This window comes from Argopecten irradians, chromosome 8 (assembly GCF_041381155.1).
Source record: "Argopecten irradians isolate NY chromosome 8, Ai_NY, whole genome shotgun sequence".
NCBI classification, from domain to species: Eukaryota; Metazoa; Mollusca; class Bivalvia; order Pectinida; family Pectinidae; genus Argopecten; species Argopecten irradians.
This window is the reverse complement of record NC_091141.1, coordinates 25,115,814-25,140,141: the sequence shown is the minus strand read 5'-3', so window position 1 is coordinate 25,140,141 and position 24,328 is coordinate 25,115,814. Positions and strand designations below refer to the sequence as shown.

General features: G+C 34.6%; 1 protein-coding gene and 1 long non-coding RNA gene across 4 annotated transcripts in view; both read left to right on the top strand.

Annotated features, from left to right (window-relative positions):
* LOC138329803 (trichohyalin-like) overlaps positions 1 to 6,079 on the top strand; it is a 29,886-nt gene extending 23,807 nt beyond the window's left edge. Inside the window, exons 14-19 of the mRNA XM_069277097.1 lie at positions 3,202 to 3,322; positions 4,487 to 4,587; positions 4,865 to 4,908; positions 5,180 to 5,221; positions 5,502 to 5,586; positions 6,044 to 6,079. Of these exons, the coding sequence (XP_069133198.1) occupies positions 3,202 to 3,322; positions 4,487 to 4,587; positions 4,865 to 4,908; positions 5,180 to 5,221; positions 5,502 to 5,586; positions 6,044 to 6,079 (429 nt within the window). The remainder of the gene's footprint in view (positions 1 to 3,201; positions 3,323 to 4,486; positions 4,588 to 4,864; positions 4,909 to 5,179; positions 5,222 to 5,501; positions 5,587 to 6,043) is intronic.
* A 229-nt stretch (positions 6,080 to 6,308) lies between these two features.
* Positions 6,309 to 15,446, top strand: LOC138329966 (uncharacterized). Of its 3 annotated transcripts, none has more exons than XR_011209498.1 (4): positions 6,309 to 6,318; positions 7,794 to 7,839; positions 9,869 to 9,913; positions 13,814 to 15,446. It is a non-coding gene; the product is annotated as an uncharacterized lncRNA (long non-coding RNA). The 3 variants fall into 3 exon arrangements; XR_011209496.1 differs by lacking the exon at positions 6,309 to 6,318 and adding an exon at positions 6,584 to 6,597; XR_011209497.1 differs by lacking the exon at positions 6,309 to 6,318 and adding an exon at positions 7,414 to 7,427.
* Positions 15,447 to 24,328: the final 8,882 nt, after the last annotated feature.

Sequence of the window (24,328 nt, the reverse complement as noted above, 5' to 3'; positions counted from 1 at the left end):
TTTATCAGACAACAAAAGGAACCATGTTTATCTTCCTATTGTTTCTATAATAAAATGGTTTCTAGGCAACACATTTTGTTTGCTACTAGGAAGCCAGAAGAATGGCGGAGGAACAAAAGAAGAAAAAAAAGAAGGGTCTGGGTGGTCTTTCCCCAGAGAAGAAGAAGATGTTGAAAGTAGGTCGCTGTAGCTATTTTTCATGCTTATGTATGTCAGTGACTAGATATTCACTAGTACTAAAACTGGTAGTCTATATCCTTGTAGAATATGAATGTTGTAGCTAATGACAATACTAATGATAATGTAATATTTTGATAATGGTGTATTTCATTTTAAATTATAATTTATTCATTGTTTATTTATGCTGCGTACAACTATTGAACAGTTAAGGTAAGAAGTAGACTTAAATGATTTCATTATGTTGCAATATGTATTGAGTAATCGTAATTGATTACATAAATGTTATGTTAAACTATAAAATATGTGATAATAGGTTTTGATAATTTATTATATTTATGAATTGCTTTTGTATGTACTGATATCTAATGTTATAATATTGACTCTTCCATTACATGAACAAATAATATTTGATCTGTTATTTCATCACATTGGATGAATAAATTAAAAATGTATACTAAAATATTTGCATTGAATACCTAAAAAGGTTTTAATTTCTTGGTATCCTGCCTTTGTATGGTATATACTGACCACAATTTAACAAGTTGTTGTTGTTTACCCCTTTACTTTCAGGATATGACCTGCATGAATGTTATTTTTTATGTTCACATAAGTTACAGGTTATTTACGCAACGATAGTAGCAGAGATATTGTCTCAACGTCAACGACAATAACATATCATTTATATGCAATAGTTTACATGCTCTACATATAAAGCATGTTTTTGCGCTGCGGAAATCCAATTATTTAAAAACTGATATATCGATTTTTTAGCATGCACAATAAAATGCGCTAATGGGAAAGAATTCTTTCTAAGCCATCATTTTATTGTATATTTCCATATGGTCGCCATATAAAAAGAAATGTCACTATGCTTATTTAAATCCTATTGAAATCATCCAACAGCTTGCATGTTAAATGAAGACAATGTTAGTCGAGCAGCATGACAAAATATCAATATAATGTACCTATATTATAAAGGATAAAATCCATAATCTCAGATGTTCCATAAATGCACTAAATATATACAAACAAGGATGAATTAATAAATATGAACCACGTGATTAATTAAGCAGTTGTACTTAATTCACTATCACATTTCCTTATAGGCATGGCATCGTCTCATCAGAAATATAAAAACAAATGTATTATTAATCACTGTCTGCTCGTTACGTTAGCAATTACTATGTAGATGTACCAAAATGTTACCACGTAAATAATTAAGACCTTTTATTTGTGTTTGACCCGTTAATCCTTGCTGAGAGTCTTTATAGTATTGATAAATGGTCAATAATCTCAGGGAAATTGAATATGAATTTCAAAACAATGTCAAAAGTTTGGTCAACAAAAGCTCTATGAATCTGATAAGTATGTTATATGGTTTATTGTCGACTAACAATATAAAATAAGGTGTAGATGTTGCCCATTTTGTTTTACAGACACATGTTCTGTTTGCATGTTTGAGTACCCTGTATTTCTCCCATTGCTGTTAAATTAATATCGATTATATGGAATATGACTTGTATTACCTTTAATATGAGCATGGCCAGTTATGATAAGATTATCGGAGCTGATCAGTCTAACGTAGTTTGGTTGAAATTTGTTTCAATGTCATCAAACTATTTACGTACTTATTCTTACGCACTAAAATCCTTGCGCCTTAACTAAGTGAAACAAATTTAAATCGTGAAGAATTTTCAGATAAAACAATAAAAGTTCGGTGAAAAAGCCAGTAGTACATCATTTAAGCCATTCATATTAAAAAAATATGACTGCTGCTAAGTTAGTTCTTAGTATACTATCTTGATTGCTGGCGTGCACAATGAACGTTACGAAAAAACCTTAACTCTCTATTGTTTAACAATTAATTTGCATGCGTTCCTACCTTTTGTTGCATGTATGTGAAATAGGATGACACTTCAGACGAGAATGACGAGGACTATGAAGCAGAGAAGCGGAGAGTTTTAAGTCAACGTATACAACCTCTTCCTGACCTTACATGCATGAGTAAAGGTTAGTTGTAAAAACATATTGATATCATGAAACCATTATGTTCAAGGGGCATTTACAATGTTTTTCGTGAGATTCTATATTTTGCTGAAGCAATAGTACTGTACATATGTACTTGTCCCCAAAATACACTTTTCTGAACGTGACGTAAGAGAATTGTATTGCTCAGAGCAATTCAGAAAGAAGCATGAGAAAACGGGATATCAAATCATTGATGCTTTCTATTTTGATAAAGACTAAAACTATAAGTAGGGGTTTACCAAATTGATAACCTTTCACGGATAAATTGTTAGTGACCGTAATTACCGGCCTTACGATAGTACAGAATACAAATCATATTTATCTGATTTGTTGTGCTGCATTGACGAATATCGTAGTAATCACATCACGCATACAGTCACGGTAAAACAAACAATGCACGTGAAAATAAATTGACACAAAAATCAACTGTAATCATAAATATAAAAGCCTTTACCTGGTAAATCGCTGTGAAACAGACGATGAAAAAACATGATCTAACTTAAACATTCTAATATCATAATGACATCAGAAAATTTGATTCCGATGGCTCTTGTCTGGATAAAAAAATGTCGACACGTAATTTACGACTGAAAGTTAATAGAAGTTCCGTAGACAGTTTTATTGTCACAAGTTGTTCGTACTTTGATATCCTTACCGTGTGATTGTGTACTGTTCAAGCCAATCGGTGTGAAGTTATAGTTGGATTAATTCCTTCTTTAACGCCATTCCAATAGTCATCATTATCCCCAGACAAAATGCATGAAATGTTGACAACCTTCCAGGTAACCAGGTAACCAAACCTTTAGATTGGCATTAAGGCATGTGATTGCAGAAGCATGTTTATACTGATACAATGGCAGTTACCAAGGAAACGTATTCCTGAATAAAAAAGGAAACTTTGTCTGGAAGAAAGACATTTTTTAAAATGTTGTGTTTTCTTTGCCCGATCGATTCTGGGAACATCCGAAATCATCGTTAAGGATTTGTTTTTAGAAACTCATCATGCAAAAGGCAGCAGAGGATTTGAAAAACGAGGCCAAAGCCAAGGCCGAGGCTAAGGAGAAGTATATCAATGACCTCGTACCCAAATTTAGCACTGATGGAAAGGATGTAGGTAGGATGGCATGGGCTTGGTTGCTTTGGCAACACTTTTTATTTTCATTTTTCTGTTTTAAGTTATCGTTGGTTCGTTTTACCTGATAAATTCCTTTATAGTTTCTTAAGTTCTTACTCATTGGTAAATGTCCTTCTCCTGTCATACCTCCAATACACTACTTCAGTCTTATTCCTCTGTATGTGTGACAGTAAATAAGAGGCATATTTATTTAGACCGTTGGTAAGTATATAATAAATATACCCATATTTAGCTTTCTGGTCTAGTTGGATTAAGGCGGGTACTAACATACAAGAATCTGAGAACAGAAGTATCGCTTATAACCCGAACGAACACTGAAAGAACTCCAAATAAACCACAACACAAACATTTGGGAAAATTTGTCAAAATGAAAAATCTGTATACCTTAATGCAGTGAGACAAAAGTTGTATACAGAATTTATGGGTTTAATATTGAGTGTGTTGGTAACAACCCACACAATAAGAATGGATGTACAGGGAGGTTGTTATCAGTTAATCAAATACACCTTCAATCCTTGGATCGTAATATTTGGTTTTAAAATTGAAAAGAAAATTAGTAAAAGTAAACAAGTAAAAAAATATTAGAAGCTAATGATTAATGCCTTTATGTTAAGAAATTCTATTTGGGGCTCTTCATTTATGTAATTTATTGTAAATGTTTCCGTATCTTATTGTTTATAGTGTATATTTGAACATTTCTTCGCATGCATTTTAATTATTTTTCTTTCTTTTGATTTTATTTTGTAATTATTTCTCAATAATGATTCGAACAAGGAATACTGTTTTGCATGGTGATATTTTAATTCAAAACATAGTAATTGCGATTCATCTTTTTGTCTGGATTGGCATTTGCGTATTTTGATAGTACTTTCCACTGAATAATTTCGTTGTCTTACCAGTGTTGAAAACACGAATTATGATTTCTTTGTCACATTTCAATTACAAATGAAACGATACAGATCTGATAGAGTTGATTTTGATTCTGCAAATTAACTACCAGAAATATGAAGAAAAAAATTCCCGTACTGGAATTTTGATCATTGACAATTCTGTTTGAAAGTAAGATATTCATAAACGAGAACAGTATAGTGCGCATTTCAACATATATCGTGCACTTTTAACCCCGTTTCATCTGTATTTTAGCGGCTCTTCAATCTCTCTGTAAAGACTTTCACAAAAGGCTTGCTGCTCTCGAAGAGGATGTTTATGACTGGGAGGCAAAGATTCGCAAACAAGATTTCGAGGTAAAAGAGTTCATACTGTATATACTTTTTATACTCTTCATTGATAAATTTTGGAGTCTAAAAGCGAAAAGGACGGAATTATATAAAGATATATAGCATGTTTCGGGCATTTTAAGGTGTGTGGCAAAGAGATGAATTCGATTCCTATTTTTTATGATGTGAATGGGGATTAGTACAAGTTTGATCTTCAAAATGATTGATAAAAGAAAATACAGTTTTTCGAAATATTACGATAAATCTTGATATCTGTATTAGTTTCCTATTTTTTTGTTCGCAGATCAATGAGCTGACACTCAAAGTCAATGATACAAAGGGTAAATTGTAAGTATACTTGAATATATTTACCGCATACAGTGTACATTACTTTTACTTTTAATTAAACACCTGTTTTTCGACAGATACAATGTATTTACCCTGTTACGTGAACAGTATATGGTAGGAAGCGAACAATACAAAAATAATCCACAGTTTTTACCTCGATCATATGCCTAGTTATCAAAAATGTTATTCCTTCATAAAAGGCATTGCTGTCAACATTGTTATGCAATTTTAGAAATTGTTGTAATGAAATGTAACATGTTTCGTGTTTCAGCGTTAAGCCTGTGTTGCGAAAAGTAAACAAAACAGAAAGCAAGTAAGTGATATACTTTGTTTTTAAAACAATAATGAAGTTACAAATTATTGCAATGATGCTGACCTTTTGTTGGATGCGAAAAGTGTCGACTGGAGAAGAACTTCAAAATAAAGAGAGAACTTCATAAAGTAGAATAAGAGATGTAGTTTATTAAAACTTCCGATAATTTATGCATAGCAACCAGGGGAGAAAGTGACTGCTTGTAAATTGCATCTACACGTAATTTCTCTCATCCATCTTTAACAGTGTATAAGACTTTCTTTCTTATTTTTCATTGTAGACTTGATAAAATTCAAAGAAAAGAAGCCAAAAAATCAGATTTCCGCGATAACCTAAAGTCATCAAGCAAACATGCAGAAGACGGGGTAAGTTGCAACGTCCATTTATTATCTTCAAAAAGATAACTCGTTAGACTATTCCTTCTCTGCATATTACAGAGTTAGGTCAATTGCAGGTATCCATTGTGACGTCATAATTTTGTGAGCGCGATTCATATCGTTTTCTCCAAGATGTATGAGGTTACGCTCGCAAATATGACGTCACAATCAATATCTTCCCGCAACGGCAGATAATTCTATAATATGCAAATACATATTGCGGTATAGAGAGAGAAGTGATAATCCTGTGATTGATTACCGTAAAATATCACCATGTTATAAAGGTCTTCAGTGATCTTAATTTCCTACATATGATCGTATGATGTAAATCCTAGGGGAACGTTATATCTATGAAGGTAACAACAGTGTCTTAAATATATTTTATGGTGTCAAGCTTCATGGGACTGTACAGAAACATCAATGATGCATTACACGATTGTTACAGTCTCTTCATGGATTACTCAGTTCAGTTATTTTTTGAAAATTATCATTAGACTTACTCAGGTAACAGATGCCATTTTAATTTAAAGTAATACAATGTAAAATAGATAGGTATCTCTTCTGAACCGTGTTGGTGCCGTAGATCGTGCGTTTTAGGAAAATAAGTCAGAAAAGAACATAAAGTGGTGTTCTTTCTTGACTTTAAATACACATGTTGTCTGTTATGATTATACTGATGATTTAATTTTTTTCTTTACTTTCTCGTTTCAGGGTGAAGAAGTAAGTAAACCTTTTAATTAAAAATATTGTGTTGTATATATATATTAACGTTTACTTCGTATATAAATAATTTAAAACATATTTTCGCACCAAATTAGTTTACATTTAATGCTCTTGTTGAATGGTGTCTGACATCCAGTTAATCTTAGGAAAACACTGAATGTACAGAAATGTACATATGTACATATAACAAAGACAATGTGTATGCATGACTATATATGATGTTTATGCGGGGTGAAGTAAAATTTGGTGAACTTGTCTATTTAGGGTGAAGCTGAAGTGAGTATCATCTATATTTAATATTATTTCAAACAGTTATACGTTTTAAAACGGTGCGACATTAAGATACAACAGATGAGAAAAATAGCGAAAAATTACATGCACAATAACAATATTACTCTTGTTAGTTTTAAAGATAAATTTAAAATATCAGTTTTCGCATGCATCAGAACGGTAGATATAACTGCTTTTAAAAAAACCCATTTATTTCCAATTCTGATAAGTGTTCAAGAGAAATTATTCGCACAGGCCAATAAACCCAAAAACATAGAATGTCCCTCTTCAGGATTTCGACGTTCAAGCTTAATATTTTCCCATATGATTGCTATTTTAAAATCTAATCTTAATATAAATGGTCGTATATCTAGTATTGAAGTATATTAAAAGTAGCTAGATCAGTCTTTCATCACTCCCATGTTTCACTAATGTCTCTGAATTCAAATAAACGCAATAACTAATGATTTTCATAGGAAAGAATTTTCTTTAGTTCCTGTAACGTTTTCCTATTTGCAAAAACTTTTTCTTTAAGTTAAAGAATATTGATGAAACTGTGCGTTTAATTTTCTGTCGGAATATGACAAAAATAATTCTAAAATTGCAAAAGACATTTTGTTGAAATTAAAATTGTTTTTATGGAAGATAAAAATAACATAGTTTAGAAGAATACATTTTTTTTCTATGCTAGACCTGGATTTTCCATAATAAACATTGATTAGAATTACATTGTACGCATGACTTTTATTATTTGAGTTATAAAAAAAAATCAAAGTAATAACTATAACTAATATCGAAACAATGTGTGTCGTCCTTCTGTTTAGGACGACGATGAAGTGAGTATTGGAATGAAAGTCGTATAATAATTTTTTTAGTATACTCCTCTATTAATTTTATCAAATTCAAACTAAATATTAGTATACAAAACAAGCGTCAAATTACAAAAAAAAAAACCCACATTACGTCGTTAGTTTAAGGAAACTTACAAAAACGTTAGCCATATTTCTGAGATTTGTTTCAAATAAACCCAATCTTTTCATATTCAAAATTACGCCGTGTATTTTTTAAACGTCATTAAATATGCATTGCAATGCAACATAATATAATATAACTCATTTATTCTGATTCAAACACAAACACTTTTGGATAAAAATAATAATTTGCAATTATGACCACATTGTGCATCCTCCATCCATGTTTAGGGTACAGAAGAAGTGAGCGCAGAATAATTATACATTTAACTACAAGGTAAGGGTCATGGTTGGTGCCTGTTTTCTCTTCAAACTTGTTTCCTTGGTGACACCAGTAACATCGCCTTACTTCGGTTAGGGATAGCAAGAACTGTTAGAGAGCTTAAATATGGTTGTAGAGTTATATATTATCATTCGAAAGATTAATGCTGAAATTCATCTTTAGAAAATACTTCTATTAACGGAATGGCCAGTATATGCTTTGCAAGATTTAGTTTTAAGACAAAGTATTTATAAAGGAAACTTAAATTATATATTAAATAGCCTCATATGAGTTTGCTAATAATTAATATGTAAGTTTTACATAGCGTTTGTTCTTACATTATTATTTTAGGAATAAATGATATTTCAGAGTTCAAATTGTGATATCCTTGCTTTTGTAGAATATGTTCTTGTGTCGTTGCTTTAATCCTTCTGTTGTATCTTCTATCATTTTTCCGTTTTTTGTTTTCCCCCGTTTTGAGATTTTACGACTCTCATATTTGTTATTATGGAAAAGTTTGATTAACATTGACATTATACGTTTTCCGAAAAAAAATACATATCTCACATATTTTCGTGTAGAATTAAGCCATCACATAACAAATGCATACACTTCAGGGGATTTGGTTTCACAGTTAACATGACCTAACTTGAACGCCAGAACTAGATGTGACATTGATATAAAAGTGATGACCTGTTTTCTTCCCTCTGTTCCTCTGTCATCAACTTACCCATTCAATCCTCATAACTTGTTTTAACGCCTGTATGAAGATAAATCTATTTCTAAATTAAAACATCATTTGATAGAAGTATTCATTTATGTTTGAACACTGTCATTTTAATGTACACTTAAATCACAAATATCCTATTTTTGTTTTAATATTTTATTTGAAGCGGTAACCACTTTAATTTTTGTTGGTTTTTTTGCCAATATGTAACCGTTTTAATTTTTGTTGTTTTTTTTGCCAATATGTTCCGACTTTACCATTTCCACCCGTGTAATTCCTCTGTTGAAGAACAAACTTAGGAATATATTTCTTGTATCTAAGGTCGTCGTATTAGTTTCAAGAAAACCCTTTCTGTCCTAATGTAGTGCAACTATGCATGTGGGGTCTAGTTGGTTCATGAAAACGAATGGTATGGTTTTGTGCAGATGATAAACCCCTTAGTTTCCAGTGTTGTATGTCACATACAAGATCCATGCTGATTTTACAGTAGACGAAACGCCAGTTTGTAACAAAGAGTGCTAGAGAATGACTGAGCATGGAGTCCTTAGAAACTTTCAGAAAAAAGGATCATGACACAAATTACAAATGAATATTATGTATGATATTATGTATGATACAAAATACACTTATTTAATTCAAAATAACATTTAAGATAACTCCATTTATTTGTAAAAGATATTGAATATCAATTGAAAAGGAATTTAGTCAGAAGTTTAGTATTTAAAAATCAAAATAAACCCTGCAGTTGCAATTTTGTCATATGGTATGAACAACTAAAATTGTTTTGAAAAATACTTAATTTACTCTTAGAAATTTTGTGTCGTGGATAATTCATATATTAAAAAATCATATCTAGCATATGCAAAACATAGACCGGTTGATTGCGATGCCATGTTTTACACACTTTTTCCATCCTTCTTTGTATACTTTTAAGAAAAATAAAATCACCATTATCCATCTTTTTGTAATGGAAGCATGCTTGTAACGGTCCGTTCAACATGGTTTTATATATAATATCTTGAGATTAAAACTATGTTAGCCCTTTTCCCGAACGCATTAGATTAAAACTTGTATATTTGTTTTGCATAAAAAAATGTTCATCATATTACAATTTAAAATCAAACTCCATTGGAACTTTCAGTTAAAAACTTTTGATGATGGTTTTAATCTCAGCGTAGTGTTTTCCAATCGTTGAATAGACCGGTACGTTTCTGAATTATTGTAAGGTTTAAAGTGAAATGTGATTTAACATGGTGGAAAAAGTGTTCTAGTCTTTTGTGCCTGTTGTATGCTGATTTGTTTTGGACTTTGTTTCAGGCCGAATAGTTAGTGAGACTGACTCTGCTGAGCTATACCTTTAAGGTATGTTTTGACCTTGATCTACTAAAGAAATCTCTTGTGTGAGATTATAAGTAACACCTCCTCATACTTATCGAAGAATATGAATAAAGATTTGGTGAATAGCCTCTCAGGACATTGATTAGGAACAGTGTTAAGAGAATTTATTCAGAGAAAGTAAGGAAAAGGGCGATAAAATAGCCTGATGGCCTATCAATGCCATGCATATGATGTTCATGATGTCATGGTATTGGAATGAAAACTGCAGTTTATGTCGTGTCAAACGTCACTTAATTATGCAGTACTAATATCCTTATTGTAGTACTGTTAAATAAAAGTATTTCAATTGTCCACTGTTGTAAGGAACGTCCACTCGCTTCAGAACATGAACTGGCCACTCACACGACTGCCTTCTCACGTGACCACTCAGTTACCATTTATAAAAGTGTGGACGGTAGTTTTCATGTTGTATCACTCGTGATTTATACTATATCTTTCGAGATTAATGTTGATATTCATGTGTAAATTTAACTTGATGGTACATTCATATTGCATCTATTTTATTCATATGACATCGTCATAGTTCATGTATCTTTGTCATATGTAATTATCTAGTCTAAAATATAAATTCTAGTAGGTTATACCAATACTATAATATTAGTCACACAGTGTGTTAGTGACCTAATACGGAAAACTTTTAGACCCAATATTTTTCCGTATTAGGTCAATAACAAACTGTGGAACTAATTGATCCCGTCGAAGACCCTTTCAATGATGTAACTGCAAAATGCATTGTGTATGGAAACCAAAACGACTTACACATAAACAATTTTAACCTCATTGAAGACTTGAATGCGTTGTCATGGTCCATTTCTGTGAAATAATCCTAAATAAGTGTTGTCGATTTCGGTTTGCTTTGAAAGTGGTCATCAGCGCTATCATTCAAACATTTTTTCTACATATCTTTTGATTGCCGTCGTCGCGAAGCGTTACTTGACCGCCATATTTTTGCTAATGACGTTAGGGGCAAAGAACGATAACTCTATCATCCAAACCTGATACGATTTCTATTAACTTGATACGACTATATATTGGATTTCACGTGACGTCATTTTAAGCAATAGGAATACAAGATTCTTGTCTGAGGCAGGATAAGTAAAGTTAGAATATCAACGACAAAGATACAGTTTGAACAAAAATGTCCCATGTGAATAAAAGAGTAACGAAGATAAAACATCAATATCGAACGGTCCAATATAGATAACAAAGATGCAATATAAAATATAAATTTCGTACCATACAATATAAATAGCAAGTTACACAACCCAAATAATAAATTAAATAACATAAAAAATACAAATACAATATAAATAGCAATTATACAATACGAATAGCATCACTTAGCCTTAGCAGCGTATCACAATCATTTTGTTGAACACAATAATTTGTTTTAGATGCGAATGAAAAAAATTACATTCAAATATAGATGTAAATTAAATATTTTGAGAATTTTCACATGTAATTTGATATTTTAACAATATGTAAGGATTTCTAATTTTTAGCTCACCTGGCCCGAAGGGCTGGTGAGCTTATGTCATGGCGCGGCGTCAGCCGTCCGTCAACATTTCCTTTAAATCGCTACTAGTCATAGAGTTCTGCATGGATTGTAACCAAATTTGGCCACAAGCATCCTTGGGGGAGGGGAAACAGAACTTGTATAAATTTTGGCTCTGACCTCCCGGGGGCAGGAGGGGCGGGGCCCAATAGGGGAAATAGAGGTAGATCCTTTAAATCGCTACTTGTCCTAGAGTTCTGCATGGAATGTAACCAAATTTGGCCACAAACATCCTTGGGCGATGGGGAACAGAACTTGTATAAATTTTGGCTCTGACCCCCCGGGGGCAGGAGGGGCGGGGCCCAATAGGGGAAATAGAGGTAAATTCTTTAAATCGCTACTTGTCCTAGAGTTCTGCATGAAATGTTACCAAATTTGGCCATAAATATCCTTGGGAGAATAAGAACTGAGTTTTTTGGCACTAGTCCCGGGGGCCAGGAGGGGCGGGGCCCAAGAGGGGAATTATAGGAAAATCCCATAAATCGATACTTGTCCTAGAGTTCTTCATGGATTGTAACCAAATTTGGCCACAAACATCCTTGGGGGAAGGGGAACAGAACTTGTATAAATTTTGGCTCTGATCCCCCGGGGGCAGGAGGGGCGGGACCCAATAGGGGAAATAGAGGTAAATCCTTTAAATCACTACTAGTCATCGAGTTCTGCACGTATTGTAACCAAATTTGGCCACAAACATCCTTGGGGGAGGGGAAACAGAACTTGTATAAATTTTGGCTCTGACCTCCCGGGGGCAGGAGGGGTGGGGCCCAATAGGGGAAATAGAGGTAGATCCTTTAAATCGCTACTTGTCCTAGAATTCTGCATGGAATGTAACCAAATTTGGCCACAAACATCCTTGGGCGATGGGGAACAGAACTTGTATAAATTTTGGCTCTGACCCCCCGGGGGCAGGAGGGGCGGGGCCCAATAGGGGAAATAGAGGTAAATTCTTTAAATCGCTACTTGTCCTAGAGTTCTGCATGGATTGTAACCAAAATTAGCCACAAACATCCTTGGGAGAGGGGGAACAGAACTTGTATAAATTTTGGCTCTGACCCCCCGGGGGCAGGAGGGGCGGGGCCTAATAGGGGAAATAGAGGTAAATTCTTTAAATCGCTTCTTGTTCTAGAGTTCTGCATGGATTGTAACCAAATTTGGCCATAAACATCCTTGGGGTAGGAGAACAGAACTTGTATAAATTTTGGCTCTGATCCCCTAGGGGCAGGAGGGGCGGGGCCTAATAGGGGAAATAGAGGTAAATCCTTTAAATCGCTACTTGTCCTAGAGTTCTGCATGGAATGTTACCAAATTTGGCCATAAATATCCTTGGGAGAATAAGAACTGAGTTTTTTGGCACTGGTCCCGGGGGGCAGGAGGGGCGGGGCCCAAGAGGGGAATTATAGGAAAATCCCATAAATCGATACTTGTCCTAGAGTTCTTCATGGATTGTAACCAAATTTGGCCACAAACATCCTTGGGGGAAGGGGAACAGAACTTGTATAAATTTTGGCTCTGATCCCCCGGGGGCAGGAGGGGCGGGACCCAATAGGGGAAATAGAGGTAAATCCTTTAAATCGCTACTAGTCATCGAGTTCTGCACGTATTGTAACCAAATTTGGCCACAAACATCCTTGGGGGAAGGGAAACAGAACTTGTATAAATTTTGGCTCTGATCCCCCGGGGCCAGGAGGTTCGGGGCCCAATAGGGGAAATAGAGGTAAATCCTATAAATCGCTACTTGTCCTAGAGTTTTGCTTGGATTGTGCCCAAATTTGGCCATAAACATCCTTGGGGGAAGGAGAACAGAACTTCGGCTCTGACCCCCTGGGGGCAGGAGAGGTGGGGCCCAATAGGGGATTTAGAGGTAAATATTAAAATTCCTTTACGAAAGAAACAATGAACCTGTATTCAGAACATTACTTGGCATTTCAAACCAGGTGAGCGATGCAGGCCCTCTTGGCCTCTTGTTCGTAGTTGACCTGTCCAATACATATGTATGAGGTGACAATGTCAAGGTCTATTTTTTTCATTAAGTTTTTCCTATGCTGATGCATGATGGTCGTGTAAAGAAAATAGAATAGTGATTTTGAAGTTTGAAGTATTTTCATTAGAAGAATCCTTTTATTTGCCCCAGGTAAACTTTTCCCTTTCACAAATAGTAATTCAGTATCTCCAGGAAAAAATGCCATGTGTTATAAAATATGTCTGAAGTTTCTACCGTTTTACATAAAGTCAAGGAGATTTCCGAGGTCCGAGGAGTAAATCACATGATTAGCTTTGCAATTTCTTAATATTTTATTTTTTTTATACAGGATGAAAAGCACGAGAATGTGAAGAAATCTGACGATGACGAACAGGAGGAAAATCCTGATGCTGCTGTCACAGAGGTCGAAAGTTGAACCATTGACCTCTGACCTTTCCCATCCACCTTACAACTTCCGGTGTGATTTCGTGGAAGAGTGTGTTTTATATGGGGTTTGAAGAAAAAAATCAAATCGTTTTTTAGAACATTATCAAAATCCATTGAAATATATAATTGCATGTTATCAGAATTATTACAATTATGAAGCAATTTCCCTGAAAACTTTTGAATATTTTGTGCTGGGACCCCCAAAATCTCTGTGTCGTTAGTTATCTGAACGAGGCATCAAGAGCAGATATTCTGTATTGTATTTGTAGGGGTAGCTCTGTGGTTGTGTAAAAGAAATAAAATACAGATTGTAAGGACATACTGACCAAATCTATATTAACTCTGTATTGTGCTTTTGTACATAGGTAACTATCGATATATCAGCAGTCGTAGATACTGATAAGTATATGTGTTAATGTACAATTTCTATATCAGTCTTGTTACAAACATAAGCAATATAAACCCGCTAGTCACTAATGATACACTGGTTCCTTGGTTACTTTTTGTCATGACAACAAGGGGGATAATTTTATACCATCCATCATATGCTCAGGTATATGGCCCTAAATTCCTGCTGTGCGTTGTACAGTTATTAAGCATTGGTGTGTTTTCGATTTTCTGTATGTGCGGACTGGACAATGACACTTATGATGGTTGAAATATTTGCATATTCTCAAATACGATTTCCTCCTCTAAGCCTTGGTATTACTCTCAGACTTGTGAACATTTTACTTTAGCATGGCAGAAGTAACCATGGAAACTAATGTATGATTATAACGTATACTATATAGTTTATCAAATAACGGGGTACTTGATATATTATAAAATATCATTGAATATTCTCACTAGTCAAACCCCGTAAACATACTACCACAAATGTGTTGGTATACTGTCTTACTAACTAAGGAACAGGGGCTAGGGACAGCCCTTTTAGTATTTCCTCACCATAGATTTTATAGGATATATCATATTGAGAGTACATGTATATATTTGAGTGTGAACATGCTGGTTAGTGCGAAGAAGTGTTGAGATTTGACCGAGGGTGTATAAAACTCGATCAAATGTCACTGGTTTATTTAATATAATATTTATTATCCCTTATTATATGTATAGATATGTAACAGATCTTATATTGGAGCAAGTCTGAAATATCGTATTTATCCGTCGTGGAGTCTTATAGTTTATTTCAAAACTAATGGAAAGTTTATCTTCAAAAAATACTGTAAAAGTTTTGATTGCCGCCTGTGTAGCCATTGTGTTTATCATAAAGCCAAACAGCAGTAATACCGTCAGATTGTAAGAACGAGTGTAGAAATTTGTATTAGGTGTGCTCACCAGAGTTCACGTATCTTTTAATATAAAATGGACAAGGGGAGATAACTTGGTATTATGTACGGTAGTATAAATTTCACCCGAGTTTTCCCGTTGTAAGTCTTACCTTATTAAAGCCAACACATGGTAGCAAGTTTCTGCTTGTAGTAGTACTATAAGTCGTACCACAGACAGTCATAAGCAATAAAACTCATTCCTTGCCACTGCTGTGTTTTCTTTTCCTTTATGTGTGTTTCAAAAATGCTCCACAGCAGACAGAGGGTAAACATTACTCATCATTTGAACAACTATTTGTGTTTAATCGTGTATATATATGTTTACTTAACACAAAAATATAGAAAATAATTAATTTTGCTTTTGGTGCATACGCAACCAGTACTAAATTCAATATAGGACATAGTGCCACGTAATTTGTTCTGGGTGCAATTAATTATTTTTTAAAACTTATCTTCAAGTAAATTTAGAAACTCAAACTTACTACTTCGTCTGCTCCTGTTTTTCATAGAGAAATGAAATAACATTTGTCAGCGGTGGAGCATCTTTAAAAACAACTAATCAGATAGAATAATGGCTTTGTGTATATGAAAGGAAAGCAGAATAATGGCTTTGTGTATATGAAAGGAAAGCGACGCAACAAACGTGCACTATGGTCATATGTTGACATGTGTCTAGAGAAACGACGCCCAACGATCAGGGTCATACGAAGGACTTAAGTGTCTAAATGTAATATCATAGAGGTGAATGTCTTGCACATACATAACTAGGACCCACATCTAGGATCGTACTCGAATATGTTTTTAGATGAACACTAGGTCAGCGTTATAAAATGTCGCAGTGACATCTACATTGTATAATTAGTTGGCATAAACAGATCTTGGTCATAAGCAGTCTGGATCATAGGTCAATTGAAGTTATGCGTCTAGAGAAACCATCACAGGTATTTATCTACGGGTATATTTCGGGTGTAAAGTAAGTCATTTTTGTATCATTTCTGGTGACCATTGGTGTGAAACTCAAACATATTTCATAAGCTTTTCATCGTATTAATACCACTCAATACCGTTATTCTTTGATTATCATATAACAGGTGTACATGAGTATGATATATGGACGAGGAAATATAAGAAACCAGCCATTGTGTGAAAGAAATATCATACGTAGGTAACTTGAATATGTTAGTTTTGGGTTATGTGAACTACGCCGTTATTTTACCAATTGCTATATTAAAGCATATTTACCGGCCTAGCGATACTATTATGACCGGCCCTCGTGGCTGGTCATAGCACTTGCATAATCATACATAATGATTATGCTTAGTTTACACTAAAAATATAATGTCCAATCCGTACTGCCAGTTCCTCATATTTATTACTTAGGGTTCCACAATTTTACATCATCAGCATCTCACATTCACCAATTGCACTCCATGTTTATATATATATATATTCCAATGGTCTTACTATAACCTTTTGTCACTTCTAGAACTTCTCAAACTACTAGTCTCTCTGGAACTGTATTTTGGGCTCTAAGACCTTACTATACAAGTCCCTGCAATACCTGGTAGAAGACACCCTAATCAGACTCCCTAAGGATCTCTAGGTTTTGCCTGACAGGCCTAGTCTGTGTTTCTGATACATCTTTATCCTAATATATTAATGAAACCATACAGTACACAACCAATATAAAGGTTGCAAATTAAAGATAACTTTATCTTCTTTCTTATGATGTAGAAAATATATAGAACTATTAATTACAAATGTTACATTAGAAATACTGACTTTCACACACTAAACATTACTGTAAAAGCTATACAGCTTCCAAACTATACTGCCTATAGAATTGTAACTCAGTATATCAATAATACACATCTTGCTGTATCCAATGCTTAGTAAATTACATTATTCACTATTATAATTCTTTACTTATTACTTGTTTTAAATATATAAAACAAACACATTTATTTTAGCTCTTCCTGAGACCTGCTATCATGTGGTCACCACGGGGGTCAACCCTTCCCTTCAGCCAGGGGTACTGACTCAGCATGGTCCCTCTATCCTGACACTACACAGTGGACAGTCTAACTCTCTTATCTATATGTATAGATATAATTACTGTGTCTAATTTAAGCATATTTACCGGCCGAGCGATACTATATCGTCGCCTTTCCACCAGAGGTACAGCAGATTTGATAACGTTGATTGGTTATAATTATTATATAGATATATGTTTACAGAAAAATGTTTATGCAATTTGTTACAAAGACATTATCTAAAGGAAAGCTGAAAAACACTTAGATAATGAGGGGAAGCCCTAGATCAGAAGGCCAAGAATCGCATTTGACGATAGGGATAGTACAAGACAACAATACTATACCGCAGACATACACGCAACACAGCGCATACATGTACATATGAGAGGCTGTCCTTACATGACCCTGCTGTTAATAGGACGTTAAATTAATTAAACAAACAAACAAATAAATATAAAAATAACATATAATCACATATTATTTAACAAAAGCGATACACCTTCAATGTTAATGTTTCAATCTTAGTAATCTCATTTAATATCTTGTCACAATCTCTCTTCAGAAAATTATAACAGATCTACACTGTTCATCACAATCGTACAGTACCTCTACCGTTTAGTTTTTTAAACGCCTTTGTATTCCGTAATTGACATTTACCTACTGTATCATGACGATGTGCAAGAGTTTCTTTGATTCAAATGTTATCGTGAAACCGATAGCTGTTCATTTGTCTAGTTTAGATATACTCTCTCCATTATTTTAACTGACAGCCTGATAAATAATTTTCCAAAGATTGTTTGTTACTACCGTTTCCTGAACATCAGTTTTATTGGAATATAGATATGAACAGATGATTTTAAACAGACTAAAACCGAAAATGCATATCAGCAAATTTTGACATTTGGTTTTTAAAATATACTGTTCAGGTGTATGTCACTTTCCGTGAATCGTAACCATGGCAATAATCCGCAAATATCGTCCCGAAAAAAACATTTCATTTTCATGGTGTCCATTTTCTAACTAGAACATATATCTAGTACAGATCCATCAAGGTTCCCGACCCAGATATGGCCATTGTTTTGTATGGAAACTGATGTCGGAGAAACATCACCATGGTGTACTACCCAGAGAGGACAACAGACTGGTGAGAGAAGCTGTACAGATTTTGACCAGTTTTCGGCTATTAGTATATTTCCACTGAAGGTGAATTTCACATCATTGACACAAAACTTTTCCTCTTGGTTCCTGAAGTCTACGTCCCCATATATTACTCTGCCATGACCGACATAGCGAAGGGTTAGTTCCAAATTCTCGTTAAGAAGTACAAGATGAGCGGAGAGGTCAGCCGTTTTATTAGTAACAGCTATATTGGTACCAGATATATTTGTACAGAGTCGTCGTGGGACAACAAATATGTTGTGTCCATTTTTTGTGTTCTGTGCTCTGTTCAACTCGTTCCCTTTCAGATCATACTGTATCACAACTCGTTGGCTATTTGAGTTTACAGTCGTTGTTTCCTCGTCACACAGCGTCAGGAGGATGTCTCCATTCGGCATGTTGGATATGTGTAGTGGACATAACGGTTGTGTACTGAACAGAAAGGTCTCCTTTCTACTTGGAATATGTATCATTCGAACAGAGCTGTCGAGATAACAAAGCAGTATATAGTCCCCGTACAACGAGAACCCGTCTATGGCCTGGTCTATAGCAATTTGCTTGAGAACCCGACCTTTATTGTCGATTAGTTTCAACACGTTTTCTTCGAAACATCTCAGCCAACAACGGTTAGTGCTGTGAATTCTTATTTCGTGTACTCCGTTTGTTTCCGAGTGCTTAAAAGAATAAGTTATTACAGGCAGTTTGTAAGTCTTTTCCCCGTAGCGGATTGGTGCTTTGAAAGGATTCTGAGATCCATGTAATTTTTGTACTGTGCATGTATTCCCCATATTGAAATTGCTATTACTTGGTCGTTACTTTCCTTGATTTTGTTGACAAACTACTATTTTTCTATAGTCTTGGTAATGTTCAAATATTTTATTGCAAGTTGTCAACTTTAAACCGGTAAATTGATTTTCCTCTTCTCCTGCACAGTCTGTAAAAGTATAAATGTACATTACTGAATATTAACGTTAGTTATGAATTCAACAATTGCAATCACATCATAGTCAAATCGTTTTCTTTCCTTATCTGCTTATTTAATATATTTCAAAATCATTTAAGCAATCGCCATTCCTTACTTATCATAGTATCAATATATATAAAGTCGGAAGGATACCCTAAAACCTCGATAATTAGCAAAGGCTTATATATATGTTTAGTTAGGAATTTCATTTTTTAGCTCGCCTATTCGAAGAATAGGGGGAGCTAATGTTGTCACCCCGGCGTCGGCGTCAGCGTTGGCGTCCCATTTCACGTTAAAGTTTTTGAGCAAGTTTCTGTTTCGTCAATTGTTTAAGCTTAAGTCATCATAAATGTTTATGATTTTATTTTCCTAATGTGTATGGATGCTGAACGTGATAATACAACAAATTTGGGGCCCTTTAGGTGTTTTTTTTTGAGTCTGTTAATTTGTCATATTTCCATGTTAAAGTTTTTGAGCAAGTTTCTATTTTGTCTATTGTTTAAGCTTAAGTCATCATAAATGTTTATGATTTTATTTTCCTAATGTGTATGGATGCTGAACGTGATAATACAACCAATTTGGGGTCATAGGTGGGTTTTTTGAGTCTGTTAATTTGTCATATTTCCATATTTAAATAGTAAATACTTAAACATAAACTTCTTCTGAATAGGCGAGCTTTACTGTTCTCCAACAGTTCTTGTTTCAAAGCCGAACTATTTTCAAGTCGATCTTATTTTCGAGAAGCAACTTATTTAGTCCATCAATTATCAATGGAAGATTAGGCTTAAGAATTGTATTGATTATAGCTCATGTATACTCACATCTTCATTCTTACTGTAAATTGAGTATGACATATTTCCCCTTTGTTGTGAGTACCTCCTGTTGTTATATATAGACAATCTGTATCATATAAAAATATTCGAAACACCTGTTTAACAGACTCAATGTATACGCTTTCTCCTGCAGGTAAGGCGTTAAAATCATACTTGCTGCCCCTATTATATGATAATGTAACATGTGCCTGAGGTAAGGATCTTTATGTTGTTCCTATCGAACTTTTTCAGGTATATGATAACGCCCTACATGTACCTGTAAGGAAAACGGCACGCCGGAAACGGGCTAAAAATTTACTACACGCAACGCAAATACCCAACACATGCTAAAACATCATGTTTTTGGTAAATCAAGACTTGCTGTGATGGTCCTGCAGTAAGGGCATTATAATTGTATTTTATCTTTTCTCTTCTTCCTAACTAAGATGACTATATTTAGGATCTTACATTTTTCCTCTTCCTAACTAACTAACTTCCTCATAACGTCTCCCTTACGCTTTGCTCACTTGTGGTCTTCGGTTGAGCGCTCGTTCCTGCGAGGAAGGCTTCGGGTTCTGTCCCCTAGCCGATATACACCATATTCTATCCCATCGGATACAGATATCTGCACTTCCGGTGAGGATAATATTTCTCTGTCTTACCCAGGACAAGACAGTCTGCACGCGTAGAACATATAAATTTGCGTGATAAATCGGAAGTTGTAAAACCTCACATGCAAATTAAAATTAACCTGTGCAGTCCAATTGACAATCAATATCACATAAAAACTAAAGCTCGTGCTCCACTCTTGTTGAACTTTGACCTTATGATCATCGCAATTGGAATTCCACATACCATCACAAATTTCGTTGGTGTTTATCCGGTGAAAAGGACTTATTTAAAGATGCTCCAACGCTGACAAATAGTATTTTTTCTCCATAAAAAACAAGAGCACATGAACAAGTATTATTCTTCAGCTACATAAGTTACTTACTTTAACCATTACCACCATTGAAAAGTTTGAGCTTCTAATTTTATTTGAAGATCAAAATATTAAAATAATAAATTGCATCCCGAAAATAATCCGTGGTACTATGTTCTATATGGAATGAAGTACTGATTGTGCATGCACTAAAAGTAAAACAATTTGTTGTATATTATTTTTTCTGTGTTAATTAGACATATATATAGATGATTAAACACCATTATTGTTCAAATGATGAGTTTCATTTATGCTCTGTCGGCGGTGGAGCATCTTTAACTGTTTTTCATAAATTTATGTTAGTATGTCAATGACTGAATATTTCAAAATGATTTAAATTCTTGTTTGTCACGGTGCAAAATGTAAAACAAAGTTGTTGACGAAGTAAAATAGAAATCTCCAAGTTTTTATATTGATATTCTTTCGTTTTCTTTATCGCGTATTTGTAGTTTTTAACATTTTTGGTGAATTTGCGGGTGCAGAAAAAGGATAATTCCCTACCTAGAGAGTGAGAGAGGGAAATATCTACCCTCGGGGGAGATTCACGACAGCATAACCCACGGCGTGAATCACCTCCTTGGGTAGAGATTTCTCTGTCCTACCCTCAAGGTAGGGAAAGATCCTATCAGTCTATAAAATGTAATTTCTGCTCCTGCTTAGCATTAAAGGAGTTAAACTAGTTCGCTTGTTGTCAGTATAATTTAACCGGGTGGAGTGTGTTGCTTGGTGTCTTCGTATGCATGCTTCAGTAATATAGCACTTTAAAAAGGGCAAAACTTTACCAATATACCACTATACCAATAGAAACAGTCAGGTTACTTCCTTGTCGTACGTAATTCAGTAACTAACAATTATATTAGTTATTTTTTTATATATCATCGAATTGTTTGTTTGCTTGATAAATTAAATATTAATGAATGAAGTCAAGTTATACTCAAAACTGGCGAACCAATTGTCCCACTTCCTTAATGCTGAGCGCTAAGCAGGAGCGGAAAATACCTTTTGTACCACATGTAATATACTTACATTAATTCACCTCAAAGTAATAGCTTCACCAATGTAACAGCTGTCACTGCATATTAGGTCTTATTCACAGAAAAGAACGCATGACACTGTTCGTTTCAGTTCGCACTTGCATTTTATAACCAGGGTTGTCGATGTGTATTTCGAGTTCATTAGAAGACACAATAGAAATAGAAACATTTGTGTAATGTGCAAGCATGACGTAAGACAAATATACACATGGTGTTATAAAATATGGGTTAACTGGTAGCAAATGATTACAGATTAGGAAGGTTTGATCGTGCCTTTGAATAAATAATCGGTCACTAAGATCGCTGTCGTACACTACCGTACAACACATTCGATCTAAGTCTGTGGTGAAAGTATGACGTCAGGCAATCCAAATACTTCTTGCTGTTTGTGAAACATTATACAATGCATGACCGAAGTGTTATCTTAAACAAGAGGCCCATGGACCTTAGCGGTCATCTGAGTTTGGATAAAGAGTGAAATAAAGACATTAACACTATATATTGGCCCATCAGGACCTTGAAATCAGTCATACATTTTATTTTTAATCTATGAAGAGCATTTGGTTCCATCAAATCTGTGAACTCAAGATATTTTGGAATTTTAGTAATTTTTGACCACGTTTGGCCCCGCCCCACTGGTCCCTGGGGGTCAGCGAGGACCGATACGGATATGTAAAAATGCAATATCTCATGGTAATAATTCTAACCAAGATTGACTCATTTCCTATGGAAATTGAGCAAACAATACTCATGAATGTGATTTTCCAATATAAACTCTAGTTAACTTGACCCCTCCTCAGGGGATACAAGATACCTCAGGGTCGTATAATTCACAATTTTTTGTAAATACCTTTCTATCTATGACCATTTCTGGAATTTCATAAGAAGATTTTTAAAGTTTTAGCCTATTTGACCCCTTTTTGGCTCCACCACTCAGGCGTATGTGAGGCTAGGACCTGTCCGACCATATAATTCACAATTTTGGTTGACCTTTGGATTTAGGTTTCTGCAAAATTTCAACAGTTTTGGAGAAGTCAAAAATTGTTTATCGCCACGCGACGCACAACGGACGACGACGGACAAAGGGCGATCAAAATAATTTGAAAGATACCATTACGGAAAAAAGTCAGAAAATGTTTGCCTCAGAAAAAAGCTGATGTATTTCCTGCTGAATTCTTTTTAGAAGTTTGAGATCAGACATAACTGATTGATTAGATTCTATACAATAAATAAAATCATAAAGATTTGTAATTATTGTGTCATCGTGTATGCTCCAATACTTAAAATACTAAACTAACAAGGGTAAAAGAATTCATTTAACATAAAACGTTGAAAGGTGCTGCGGACTCGCCTATTTAAACAGGCCAAAATTCAAGGGTGTTAGAAAACAAATCGTTCATATTTTGAAAACTGATGTGGTGAGATAAACCTATCTAATTAGATAAAGTTTAGGAATTCCTTGTAATTAATATGATTTTGGCAAAGTCTAGTAGTATTTGAGAGTGCAGCTGTGCTTCTCTCTGCATTACTTATTAGATGCATTTACTTACCAAATTTGTTTCATAATTAGCCCTGAAGTTAGGGGTTAGAATTGTACCTGCTTAGGCGACTTAATTTAGGATCTTGTTTTTTCTCATCTTCCTAACTGACTTTGTTTTCCTAACGTGTCCCTTGACACCGCTTCACTTATAGCCCTCTGGTGAGCGAGGGAGGGAGACGACTGGTACGATGTCTGTATAAAGAGACCGGGTGTGGTGCGTTGTTTGGTGTTTTAGTTGGCATGTTTCAGTGATATATCACTATGAAAAGGGCAACAGTTCCACTATATAAGAAGACGCAATACGGAAATGCAGCAGTCTCTCAAAACACGCAGCACACACTCAATGCATGCAACACACCGCATACATAGGGGGCAATCCTTAAATGGCCCTGGCTGTTAATAGGACGTTAATATAATCAAACAAATAATATAGTGGAAATCTTGCCCTTTTTATAATGCTGTATCACTGAAGCACCTAATAGTTTTTGTAATTAAATTTATGTTCAATGTTGGTTGATAATATGGAAATTAAAAAAACCTCACTTCATCATTTCATTCCTATTGAT